At 36.6% G+C, this 14,570-nt stretch overlaps 1 protein-coding gene across 1 annotated transcript in view; it reads right to left on the bottom strand.

The window, feature by feature from the left end:
- Window positions 1–14,570, bottom strand: part of CCDC112 (coiled-coil domain containing 112) — a 37,402-nt gene that overhangs the window by 4,700 nt on the left and 18,132 nt on the right. Inside the window, 4 exon segments of the mRNA XM_021084645.1 lie at window positions 5,015–5,405; window positions 5,803–5,878; window positions 8,296–8,385; window positions 11,328–11,449. Of these exon segments, the coding sequence (XP_020940304.1) occupies window positions 5,015–5,405; window positions 5,803–5,878; window positions 8,296–8,385; window positions 11,328–11,449 (679 nt within the window).

Here is a 14,570-nt window from a genome sequence, read left to right on the forward strand (position 1 = left end):
TAAGTTCCTGGGCCAGGGGAGTGAATCCCAGCCACATCTGGGATCTGCACCACAGGTGTGGCAATGCCAGATCCTTTAATCCATTGCACCAGGCCAAGGATTGAACCCACACCTCCAGTGACCCAAGCAACTGCAGTTGGAGTCTGTCTTTTTTTTTTTTTTTTTTTGGTCTTTTTAGGGCCTCACCTGCAGCATGTGGAGGTTCCCAGGCTAGGGGTTGAATTGGAGCTACAGCTGCTGGTCTGCACCACAGCCACACCACCACCAGATCCAAGCCGCATCTGCGACCTACACCACAGCTCATGGCAATGCCGAATCCTTAACCCACTGAGCAAGACCAGGGATCGAACCTGCATCCTCATGGATACTCGTCAGATTTATTTCCACTGAGCTACGACGGGAACTCCTGCAGCTGGATTCTTAACCCACTGTATGCCACAGCAGAATCCCCTTAATGTAGCTTTTAAAACACTAAATGATGGCTTATATCTTTGGCCTTTCTCTTCCTTTCTTTTTTCTACTTTTTCTTTTGTCTTTTGTATTTTCAGGGCTGCACCTACGGCATATGGAGGTTCCCAGGCTAGGAGTCTAATCAGACCTACAGCTGCTGGCCTATGCCACAGCCATAGCAACACCAGATCCGAGCCACATCTGCGACCTACACCACAGCTCACAGCAACACCGGAGCCTTAACACACTGAGCAAGGCCAGGGATTGAACCCACAACCTCATGGTTCCTAGTCGGATTCATTTCTGCTTCGCCACGATGGGAACTCCTTTCTTCCTTTCTTAGACCCAGGTATGCAAAGACTGCACTTCGTGAAAAATCTTCCCTCCCTTTACCTCCCCTAATGGTTAGGGGGAACGTCCCTTTCCTCTGATCGTTTCACTTCTGCTTCCAAATCTTCTTTCTAGGCTTAGAATCTTTTCTGAGTGCCCTATCTAGTCAAATATCAGAAGAGGAATTAAAGTGGCATAGTTGAGAGTATGTGCTTTAAAGCCAGGTATTTGGGATCAAATCCTGGCTTTGCCATTCACTAGGTGTGTCTCTGGATGAGTCACTGAATGTTTCTGTCCCCATTTTGCTCATGTGTAAGTGACAGATAGCACTTCTCAAATAGGGCTGTTGTGAAGATTAAATAAATCAGTGCCTGGCACACAGTACCACATAAGCACAAAAAAGGATAAATAGGAGTTCCCGTCGTGGCACAGTGGGTAACAAATCCGACTAGCAACCATGAGGTTGCAGGTTCGATCCCTGCCCTTGCTCAGTGGGTTAAGGATCCCACGTTGCAGTGAGCTGTGCTGTAGGTTGCAGATGTGGCTCGGATCCCGTGTTGCTGTGGCTCTGGCATAGGCTGGCAGCTACAGCTCCTATTAGACCCCTAGCCTGGGAACCTCCATATGCCGCGGGAGCAGCCCAAGAAATGGCAAAAAGACCAAAAAGAAAAAAAAAGGATAAATAGCTTCATGTCTTTATATATGGATATGTGCAGATTATTTAAAATTCTAGCAGTCTTCTCTATGCCCATAAAAGACACATCCATTGACTTACTTTCCCCTCAAGTTGGGAAATAATTTCCTCATCTTTCCTCATGGTATATCACACATTTTCACTGAATAAATACTTATAGAATGTGTTCTATATGCAAACAATGTGATATGGACCAAAGATGATTAAAACAATACCAAATGCCATTTGGTATAGTGTTACTCAAAATACCTGCCCACAACAGTATCAAGAATTCAGGCCAAAATGGAAATCAATATACTGCTTCTTTCAATGAGAAAGTTTTCTATGAAAAAAAGAGTCAGCTAAACTAAATAGTGTGCCTACTGGGTGCTGATTCTGGTGCAATCACATTATCTCACTGAAGACCAAACTATTTGTTTGCAAACTAACATCCAGTCCATGGACCAAGTTTGAACAGCACTGTTCTAGGTGAGATAAAATATGTGCATAAATACTAGAATACAGAATGTGCCATCCGCATCACATAAAATGTATAAACAAAGTTTTCGTGCAATCCTGAGTGGATTATTTATGTTTGAGTGGGTGAAAAGGAAGTAGTAACTGATCTGAGCAGATTTAGGTAGGCTGGCAGTGGAGGGAAAGAAAGAATGGAGGTTCCAGAAAGTGAAAATAAGATAAGCAAGGGTACTTGGGCCAGAAATTTCATAGACTGTCTGAAAATAAGCATCTTCATTTAAGCAAAATATAGGTTATAGTAAAAGAAGTGGGAGATTAAAAATGGTAAATTTCCTACTTGACATTTTAAACTTAACAGATTTAAAACTGCATTCCTAAAAGTTCATGCACAGCAAAGGAAAACCTAAACATAATGGAAAGACAACCCACAGGATGGCAGAAAAATTTTTGCAAATGAAGCAACTGACAAGGGACTAATCTCCAAAATTTATGAATACCTCCTGCAGCTCAATACCAAAAAAACACCACCATCAAAAAATGGGCAGAAGATCTAAACAGACAATTCTCCAAAGAAGCATACAGATAGCCAAAAAACATATGAAAAGATGTTCAACATTACTCATTATTAGAGAATTGCAAATCAAAACCACTATAAGGTATCATCTTATATCAGCCAGAATGGCCTTCATAAAAAGGTCTACAAACAATAAATACTGGAGAGGGTGTGGAGAAAAGGGAACCCTATTACACTGTTGGTGGGAATGTAAATTGGTGCAACCACTATGGAAAACTGTATGGATATTCCTCAGAAAACTAAAAATGGAATTACTATTTCATCCAGCAATTCCACTCCTGAGAAAAACATGACTCGAAGAGATACATGTAATCCAATGTTTCAATGTGGCACTCTATATAATAGTGAAGACATGGAAACAACCTAAATGTCCATTGATAGAGGAGTGGATAAAGAAGATATGGTACATATACACAATGGAATAGTACTCAACCATAAAAAGGAAAGAAATAATGGCATTTGCAGCAACATAGATGGACCTAGAAATTATCATGCTAAGTCGGGTCAGTCAGTGAGACAACAACATCATATGCTATCACTGACATGTGGAATCTGAAAAAAAGGACAGAATGAACTTCCTTGCAGAACAGATATGGACTCACAGACTTTGAAAAACTTATGGTTTCCAAAGGAGACAGATTGGGGGGTGAGGAGGTGGGCTGGGGGTTTGGGATGGAAATGCTATAAAACTGAATTGTCGGAGTTCCCGTTGTGGCTCAGTGGTTAACGAATCCGACCAGGAACCATGAGGTTGCGGGTTCGATCCCTGGCCCTGCTCAGTGGGTTAAGGATCTGGCGTTGCCGTGAGCTGTGGTGTAGGTTGCAGACGCGGCTCGGATCTGGTGTTGCTGTGGCTGTGGTGTAGGCTGGTGGCTATGGCTCCGATTCGACCCCTAGCCTGGGAACCTCCATATGCTGCAGAAGCGGCCCAAGAAATGACCAAAAAATAAATAAATAAATAAATAAATAAATAAATAAAACAAAACTGAATTGTGATGATCATTGTACAACTACAAATGTAGTAAAAATCACTGAGTTAAAAAAATAAAACTGTATTCCTGATGCTTTGCCCCCAAATTTCCCTATTCTCCTCCAACATATCCTACCTCAGTAAATGGCACCTGCACTTTCATACCCCCTCCTATCTCACCCCTACATGTCATGGATCATCAGATATTAGGAAATACAGTGGTTGGGAACAGGAAAAGAAAGCCGAATTCAGGTGGTTTACTTTTATTACAAGAAGCACTGAGTCCGTTCTTTTTCCCTAGAGAGGTGGTTCTCAAACTTTAGTTTGCTAACAGAATAACCTAGAGGACTCGTTTATACACAGATTTCGGGGTCCCACCCTCAGAGTTCATGTTAGGTCTGGGGTTGGGGCTTGCTAAATTCTAACAAGTACCAGATGATGCTGGTTTTTTCTGCTGGTCCACAGACCACTTTGTTGGTCCATGGACCCCATGTTTTCAGAATCCTGGGAAAAAAGCCCAAATGATCCTTAAAAGCTTCTTTCTCTGAGACTTTAAAAATAACTTTTATTTCAATTTTTTTTTCTTAAAGTTTCAAATGTCAACCTTCCAAACATTCAACTTATTTTGGAGAGAAACAACAGCAACAACAAATGTCAGCCATTTCCTCTAAAACTTTATAGACTATACATCAACTATTTCTTTAATGCTCCTTAGGTATGTTGTTGAACTGTCATACTTTCTTGTTAAACCAACTGAGTTAAGCTGATAGAAGTCTATAAAAAAGTGACTCAGACTTAGACTATCTAAAGACTATCTATAAAAAACAACTCAGACAATTTTTGCCCTCCAGGGGACATCTGGCAAGGTCTGGAAATACTTCTGATAATTACAATTAAGACGGTGCAGCCAGCATCTAGTGGGTGGAGGCCACGAATGCTGCTAACCATCCTACAATGCACAGGACAACCCCCACAGCAAAGAATTATCCAGCCCAAATAGGCAACAGGGCCAATGCTGAGAAATCCTGATCTAACCCAGTGCCAGTATATTTTTGTGAAAATGGAACATTACATATTTGCTACAGTTAAGAGTTACTCTTTACCATGGGGTTGCCAAAATTTTGAGTCTTCGAAAATAAGAAATGAGGCTGAAGTTACAAAACTCAAAGAAACTTTTAAGTCAAAAGAGTTTTTTTTCCTAACTGCCTCTTTATTTTCTATTGAAAACAATGTGCCCTTTCCTGGTAAGATGACTTTTATCAAAAGCCTGGGTAAATCTGAATTTCCCACATTTCCAGTGGATATAGAGGGTCAGAAAACTGGCTTATTTCTTGGAGTAGATATGTTTGGTCTTGAGGATGCCCAACTGTAGTTCCACTAAAACTCCTTAACTTCTCAATACCTGTTTCACTCTCAAGATGCTGGAAAAACTGTAACATTCCTCATGGGATTGTTGTAAAGTTAACGATGCGTGTTAAAAAAGTTTAGCAGTCCTAGAATACAGAAATAAACAACAAGTAATAGCTATTATAATTATTACCTCCTTTTTTCTTTCTTCTAGGGCCAGAAATTTTTGATACCATTTCTCATGCTGCTGAACTTCATCCTGTGTTCTTCCAGGAAGGTGTTCTAGAACTTCTCCCACAAATGTTGGCTTCCCTTTATGCTTGTTTCTCACCTTCATAAAATGCTGGTGATCATAGTCATCCCAGCCCCCTTGTCGCCCTCCCGTTTGCTGAAGGAATTTTTCAAAATCGAGCACTTCTTCTGGAAGAGTACTTGGTGTTCCTCTGTCTATGGGAACTTTGCTTGACATTGCTCTGAAAGCTTTCTCGGTTTCTGAATTACCCAAAGCCCATGTGTCAATTTTTCTTGATATGGCACTCAACTCATTATTAGTTGTTTTCTCTTCTTTAATAAGCTCTTCATATCTAAAAATTTAAAAATAAAGTTTGAATAATAAGATACAAACAAATCCCTATTAACCTCTCATTTTTTTCCTCATATTTTATTATTCCTGACCCTTTGCATGTCATGTTCTCCAGTTAACCTTATTAACATTCATAAATCTAAGCCTTAAAAGAGTTTCCTCAGAGAAAAAAACAATCTTTCAAATTCTCATTGGGATTTTATATGTCAAAACATAAATAAAAATTCACTCTAAACATGAAAAGCAGTCTAAAATCTAAAACAAGACAGGTATTATATTGCCTTTGTATAAGACTAGTATTACATACATAACAAAAAATAGTTTATATACAACAACTGAGTGGAGTTATTGAAAAATAATGGTAAATAATTTTATATCAAAATGCATTTAAAACATACATCAATCTCTGCTCTTCCTTAAAAGTGTTAATTGCATTTTCAATTTCTTCCATCATTTCTCTGAGCTTTTCAACAACTGTTAAAAAAAATGGAAAAATTATGTCATGTCATATTTCATTATGACTAAGAATTAAATATTAGGAAAAAATTGGAGTGTTCTCTTAATTTAAAAACATTTCTTAACCTAAAGAATAAGAAGAAAATAGGCATTTAAAAAGTGAATTTTATGACTGCGATTTTCTTGATTACATATTTTTCTCATGCACACATACCTTAATTATTTTTCCCAAAAAATGATTTACACTACATATTTGTGACTTGTTCTTTTTCTTTAACAAAATGTAGTATTGTAGTTATCTTTCCATATCAAAATACATATGGCTACTTCATTCTTTTTATGGTTACATGGTATTTCTATTATCTAATGCTACCCTAATCATTTAATTAATTTTCAAATTGATAAACCTTTAAATAGAAGCAATGCAGTAGTATCTTTGCATACATACTTTTGTGTGCTCAACTAAATATTTTTAGAGGATAAATGATAATCTGAAATGCTAAATTAAAAAAGTATTCCCATTTCACAGTAGGCTAGGTACTATCACACAGTTTTTCAAAGTGGCTCTACCAACTCACAGTTTCTGAGAGTGCTCCTTCCCTGGTACTTCTAACCATTTCCAAAATAATCAAATGTTTATCATCATTAATTTAGCTGACATTTTTGTAATATTTAATAAACCTGTATACTTTTTCACATGTGTTTTATGTTTCTTTTTTATTATTTTATTTTATTGTATAGCTGATTTACAATATTGTATTAGCTTTAGGTTTACAGCAAAGAGAATCATTTATATATATATATATATATACACAAACATATATGTATTCTTTTTTCCCATATTTTGTGCTTCTTTTGCAATAATATGCACCTTATAATCTTTGCCCATTTTTCTATTAGACTATATTTGTTGCTCTAATATGTAGGCACTCATATATCACGGATATTACATTTTAAGTTATGTATATATTACTAATATTTTCCTAATTTGTATTTCAACTTTGCTCATGATTTGAGTTTTTTAAAGTAATAAATTACATCTACTTTTTCTTTATGGTTCTGATTTTTGTCATTCTTTTTTTTCCTTTTTTTGTCTTTTTAGGGCCACGCCTGTGGCATATGGAAGATCCAAGCTAGGGGTCGAATCGGAGCTACAGCTGCTGGCCTACGCCACAGCCACAGCAATGCCAGATCTAAGCTGTGTCTGTGATCTACACCACGACTCACAGCAACGCCAGATCCCTAATCCACTAAGCAAGGCCAAGGACTGAACCTGCGTCCTAATGGATACTAGTCGGGTTTGTTACTGCTGAGCCACAATGGGAATTCCTGATTTTTGTCATTCTTATAAATTATAATATAATTATAAAAATGTTAACATATGTTCTCTTCTAATCTTTTTATGGTTTCACTTTTTTTTTCTTTTTTTTTTTTTTTTTTTTTTTTGTCTTTTTGCCATTTCTAGGGCCGTTCTCACAGCACATGGAGGTTCCCAGGCTAGGGGTCTAATCGGAGCTGTAGCTGCTGGCCCACGCCAGAGCCACAGCAATGCGGGATCCAAGCCGCATCTGTGACTTACACCACAGCTCATGGCAATGCCGGATCCTTAACCCAATAAGCAAGGCCTGGGATTGAACTCACAACTTCATGGTTCCTAGTCGGATTCATTAACCACTGCGCCACGACAGGAACTCTGATGGTTTCACATACTAAGTAGATATATAAGAATTAAATACTCACACTATTTTCTAGCGCTTACTATGTTATAAGCAATGCACACATGCTTTATGTGCACTGTCTCACTTCACTTCCCTAACAACTCTGAGTTAGTTCCTATGATTATCTCCATTTTAGAGCTAAGGAAATAAAAGCTCAAACAGAGCAAGGAACCTGCCTAAAATCAATTAACACAGCTGAAGGATTTGACCCAACAACTGTTTGATGAGTCCATACACCTTGAGCATTTGACAGTAGTGCTTTGATCTTTTTTTATACAAATGACTAAAAATTTCCCCGATATCACTAAGCCATTCCCCTAGGTGACTGAAATGCCTCTGAAAGGCAATAACTTCAAAAAGCAAATGATTAGAAAACACTAGGCTAAGAATCAAGAAATCAGTCTTTTTTCCTCTTTATTGGCTGAATCTGAATCTTTCCATACCACATATTCTTCATCCCATATGTGACACTAATATCTATTCTACTGTATAATAATGTGTAAGGATTTGATGGCATTTTAAAGATTAAAAAAATACATAAACACCAGATATTATAGTTTTCCAATGAATCCTTATTAATCCCAAACCATAGAGTAGGGCTTAGAATCTCCATTAATGCCAAACAGAACATTTTCTTAGAAGAAAAGTATGTTTTTCTAACGAACAAAAAAATAATATGAATACATAAGAACAATATTAAAATCTAAATTTACTCACAATCAGGTGTAGGCTTCACATCTTTTAACTGATGTTGAAGTTTCTTTACATTGTTGTGTATTTTGGCCAACTGTTGCTGGATTTTTGCTCCTGTACAGAAGTATGTACTTTAAAATAATTCTATGACAAATGCAGTTATCAATTCAGCAGTATTCACATAGGAGTGATCACCATCACTTAGTAAATCATAGTAAAGAGCAATTAATGAACAGAAGATGGTTATTTATGAGTGTCAAACAGCCTGAACAAACTCTTGCTCTAACAAAGCATATCTCAATTTGCTGCAATATTTCAAAGCACAATAGGTTAAATTCTACTGTAATCTGTGCAAAGAAATGTCCTTGGAGACATTTTTTTTTCAAACTCTAGAGGCTGACTTATTGGACACTTAAATACATGGATCAGTGGCACAGGCATTTGTTCTTTAACAGTTTTTTTCTTTTTTAATTTGTTACAATTTATGGACACAGGATTTTATCTCAACTTTTGTTGGAATATTAAAATTGTCTAACCGATATTTATTCTGTGAATACTGGCAAAATTCCTAGAGAGAGTTAATTTTAACTAATCACATCCTCTAATAGAGGGCTGGTGATATTCACTGTCATAGTCATGGTCTAGAAGGGATGTCTCAGGTGTCATTTACAGGTATCTATGCTGCAGGCTGCCAAGCTCAACCAAAGGACCCATCTGAAGTAAACTGTTACGCCCATAACAAGAGCCTGAAGAACAGAGGAGGGTCTCAAAGACATTTTCAGATGTTCTGTATCAGCAGCAGGAAAATTGAATTTTTCTTTCATATTTTATTTCTGAAGTAATAATCTTACATTTTTGTGGCCACACCCATGGCATACAGAAGTTCCCAGGCCAGGGATCAAATCCACATCACAGCAGCAACCCAAGTCATAGCAGTGACAATGCCAGATCCTTAACCTTCTGAGCCATCAGGGAACTCCAGTAATAATCTTACTTTAGTATTCACTTAAAGTATTACGCTAATGTCAAATATTCACACTCATATAATAGTAATATTACTTTATCATCTTTGGTATTTCATTTATGCACCCTCCTTATTTTTATGCAACTTTTCCACAAATGAACATGAAACACCAAAATTTTCTCCTGAAATATCCTTAAAAGCAATTATTTTTTTAAAAAAAGTTTACCTCTAGTCCTGAAGACAGTATTAATAATCAAAACAAACCTCAAATATAGTACATGTGACTCTGGCTTTTTCTATTTTTTATTAAAATTCATGAGTACCATAAAAGTAGAAACTTCAATGAATTTTATAGGGTATTACTCATTGTTGGACTTTAGGTCAAGAAACTTCCCTAGTAATCAGAAAAGTGGGTTTTTCTTGTTGTTTTATGTTTGCCATAGTTTGATGAGCTACAGTGATACCATTATAGGGCAATTTTTCATTTATTCATTTGGAACTGACATTGTATACCGCAGGCAGACCATTTAAGTACAATATTACATAAATGCCTAAAACTACAGCATGACATTTGAGGTAAGGAATAGGTATTTAGTATCTCTAAGTATATGTGAAGAGGAAATTTCTATATCCTTATACTAACACTCCTTCTTCTCCTAGATCAGATAAACACAAAGTGTGAATGAAGACATGCAAAACTGTAGAACAAAGGGAAATAAAAAGATAAAAATAAAGTCGCCTTAAAAAGGGGGAAATCAAGTGACTTAAAATGCATGGAATAGAGACACTGAACTTAATGGCATGACTGAGAGAAAGATCAGTGTTGAATTGTCTATAAAGAATTGAGGGACATTAAGAAATATTAAACAAAGGATGTTTAGATTCCTCTAGGAATCAAAGAGGAGAACTGAAAATTTGGTATTTATAGCACATCCTGTTGTCATTCCAACAGAAGAGGGAGAATGAGTCTTGGCACTATTAGACAAAAGATGACTTTTAAAAATAGCGTAATCTTATATTCTTTTTTTTTTTTTTTTGGTCTTTTTTTGCCTTTCCTAGGGCCGTTCCCTCGGCATATGGAGGTTCCCAGGCTAGGGGTCTAATCGGAGATGTGGCTGCTGGCCTACGCCAGATTCGAGCCGCATCTTCGACCTACACCACAGCTCATGGCAACGCTGGATCCTTAACCCACTGAACCAGGCCAGGGATCGAACCCACAACCTCATGGTTCCTAGTGGGATTCGTTAACCACTGTGCCATGACAGGAACTCCCAAGTGATCTTATACTCTGAAAGAAAAAACTTACTAAGAATTTCTTTTTTTGGATGTGAGGGAGTCCCATGGGCAGTATAATCTTTATAGAATAAGTCTTAATATTTTACAATGCTTATTGTTGATAATCATTATTTCTTTTAATCAAAGCTAAGAATTTTTTTTTTTTAATTGTAACATAAGGGCTTTGCAACATACAAAATCTTTACAAAGCAGCAAGGTATTCTTGCAGAAGTCTTTAAGGTCAACATTTAGTATACTGTTAACAATGACTAACGTTCATATCAAACAACAGAACATGTTCCCTGTACAATCTATAAGACATTTTCTTATACATATTCTCTCATCAGATGTACAAACAGCTCTCCTGTGGTAGAAATGGTAGGTTTTATATTACAGACAAGTAAACTCAGGTTTAAGTGATTATGTGATTTGACTACTGCATACTACTGAGTCTGCTGACGCTTACTCAGTCCAGGTCTCAGTTAATAAGATGACGGTGATGAGCTAAAATTAGACAGCCTAGGAATCAAATTCTCTTTACTGTAAAAAATTTTAACAGCATTGATTTGTCAACCAGAAAACAAAACCCTCTTTGTGCTATTAAAGTGAAAGAAACATACACAGAAAACAATCCAGTTAGAATGACTAAATAGTGACCCCCCCAAAATAAATACATAACCCAAAAGACAAACTCATCACCAACCAGAAAGCATCTTGATTGAGCATACAACATAGTCAATGCACAAAGACTAAGCACCAGGCAAAACTATAATTTTATATCACTCAACAGGTTTGGTTCATCATGAACTCAACTTACTTTCTGTCTTCCTGCTGTTAATCAATTTATTTTCCAATTCTTCCAGCATACTATGTTCAATTCTGAAGTCACTTTTTTGGTTGTAGAAATGACTGCGTTTATCTTTTTCTATGTTAATAACTCTTTAGAGAAGAAACAAATAGCATAAATATGATTAAATATATTTTTAATTGTTTAAAATATGAAGACATTTCCAATTAGTACTTTTTATTTGTATCAATTCATCTAAGGACATAAAATATGATTATTTGGATCAGTAAGGCTAAGGAGTCAAAACAGTAGGAAGTATTAAGTTCAACTAACATCACAAGTAATTTGTTGTTCCTTAAATTATAAAATGTTAATTTAAGAAAAATGGAATCAGACTTCTTTGAAAATACATAAACCTTTGGCTACTGATTCCAACTCAATCTCACTGTGGGCTGAAAATGGTCACCACTGCGGATGGCTGTTTTCAAGAGCAGATACTGTTAACTTTGTAACCTGAGCCAAGACATTTAACCTTTCCAGGTGTGAACCTCCCCATCACTAAAATGTGAATAATAAGAGCTCTCCACTACCCAATAGAGCTGTGATAAACATTATATGAGAGAATATAGATGAGGGATCACAATACATTAAAATGGACTATGGAAATATACATTATTAATATTAATAAAACTAAAACTTCAGAAGGCAAACGATCTATGAAAACAGGGATTTTAATACATTTAAGGGGTACTGTCTATATTTACTCCAAAGCGTCCTTCATTTCATCCTTACTCCTTGACTTTAGTCCATCTACTAGTAAGGAGTTCAAAAGTTAAGTTGAACCCTTGGGTAAAAAAAAAAACAAAAACTCCCATTAGGAAACATCTGTGGCTAGGAATTTGTTTTCTCAACACCTACATTCTTTCTCCCAGAAAGTGGAAATTAATATGACTGCTTCAGTAATCCTGAATTTAATGAATGGTGGAGTGTCTCTGGCCACTGACTTATGTTCATACAACCTGAGGGGCAACTATTTAAGGTAGAGTTTCCCAATTTTTTTCTCTTGCCACACATAGAGAAGAAATTAATGTTTATAAGGCATATGGGGGTAAAGAGATGAGCATACCACAGGCCCTAACTGGCTGCCCCCAAAGCTGTATGTATGTTTGGGAGAGGAAGCAGCGGTAGGACAGAGACATCAAATAGATTTCAGTCTTCAGGTCAACGCTAATGGCTTGAGGATGGCTACTGGAGTCCTGCACTGAGGACCTGGAGGCCCATCCAGGCTATAGCTGGGGTGGGGGAAGTTACTATGATCATACAGAAACATGTCAGGAGTTCCCATCATGGCTTAGTGGGAAGCTCCCCAATATAGCTTCATATGATACATACCTCATATCACTGATTCAACAATTCTAGCTCTTTTTTTTCCTTTCTTGGTTCATCTACCTTTTCTTCTTTTTGCTGAAGTATTCTAAAGTAAGTCCACTACATTATGTTATTTCATCCTAACATACTTCAGTGTGCATCTCTATAGATTATGGATACTTGACTTATAGAATTATAATACCATTATCATGACTGACAAAATCACTAATTCCTTGGTATCTAATATATACTCTTAAGGTAAAAACAAAACAAAACAAATCAAGACGCAGAACAGTGTGTAGAGTACGCTACCATTTATGTAAAAAGGGAAGTATGTATTTTTTTTTTTTTTGTCTTTTTGCCATTTCTTGGGCCGCTCCCATGGCATATGGAGGTTCCCAGGCTAGGGTCGAATCGGAGCCGTAGCCACCGGCCTACGCCAGAGCAACAGCAAAGCGGGATCCGAGCCATGTCTGCGACCTACACCACAGCTCACGGCAATGCCGGATCGTTAACCCACTGAGCAAGGCCAAGGATCGAACCCGCAACCTCATGGTTCCTAGTCGGATTCGTTAACCACTGCGCCACGACGGGAACTCCGTGAGTATGTATTTTTATTTCCTTATAAACACATAAAATATCTGTGGAAGGATGCACAAGAAACTAAAAATAGTGGTTGCCTGAGGGGAGAGTAAGTGGGTACCTGGGGTCATGGGTGAAACAAAGACCTTCCACTGAGGACCCTTTGATATGAACTGATTTTTTAAATCATGTGAATGTATAACCTATTCTGAAAATAAAACATTTATATTACAAATGATGTTTTTTCCCTTTGTATTCAATGGGAATTGTTGGATTCAGTTTCAATGAATTCTTCTAACACGCTTTCAATAAGTTTTTCAAAAGCATTATAACAGATGAAGAAAGCCTAACCAGAGCTATAAAACCAACACATACTGGTAGACAAGCTATCTGTACTGGCATAATCTCCTGGTTTGCTATATATATGGACAACAACTGCTTGGTGGATTACCCTATCTAGAAAGACACATAAACCAAAATTCCTGACCAAGGATATAACTCTATTCAGGTCATGTATTTTGGAAATTAAAAAAAATGTGTACTTTATCAAATTCTGAGTATTAAAAATATAAGACAAACAAATGTACTGAGAATTCAGTCTCACAAAGCTACAGCATGGTCTATCTCTAAAAAATTCAAACAGTACACGGTTTTATTGGTGGAATTTCTAAACAGATAACTGGAACTAATTCTGGCACAGAGACCATTTCTTGCAAATGGCTCCTCTTCACTTGGTTCTTTAAAAAACTGATGCTGTACAAATTCAAAGCAGTGTTTTTTCTAAAGCCTCCAACAATAGGGTAGGGTTGGGTGCTCTGACTTCTAATTATTTTATCATTACTCATGATATTTATCATATCATAGAGTGCTACTGACAATGCTGAACATTGAGTAACTATCACAGGCTATTTAAAGAAAAGAACATATACACTAAAACTTAAATGCCAACTTCTTGATTATTCTAGTCATAATGCGGAAGATGAATCTGAAAGGGGCAGATATATCAAGGAAGGGAAACCAATTAAAAGCCCATTAAAAAATAACTCAAGGGTAGAGGACAGATTAAAGTTTTTCATTCACTCAAAAATAGTTAGCAAGTGCTTACTTTGGTAAGTGAAAATATATTTCATCGGTTACTTGATGTACGTAATCTAAAAAATAACTTTTTGTTTTCCTTGAAATATACTGATACAAAATGGTGAAAAGTAAATAAATGAAATTTAAAAAACTCTACTTAAAATGAACTTTATGTTCAACAGTTTATTGTATTTGTCTATTTCACACGTCCTTTCTCTTGTTTTACATTTAGAAGACTAGTGACTA

The sequence above is a fragment of the Sus scrofa genome, chromosome 2 (genome assembly GCF_000003025.6).
Source record: "Sus scrofa isolate TJ Tabasco breed Duroc chromosome 2, Sscrofa11.1, whole genome shotgun sequence".
Lineage (NCBI taxonomy): Eukaryota > Metazoa > Chordata > Mammalia > Artiodactyla > Suidae > Sus > Sus scrofa.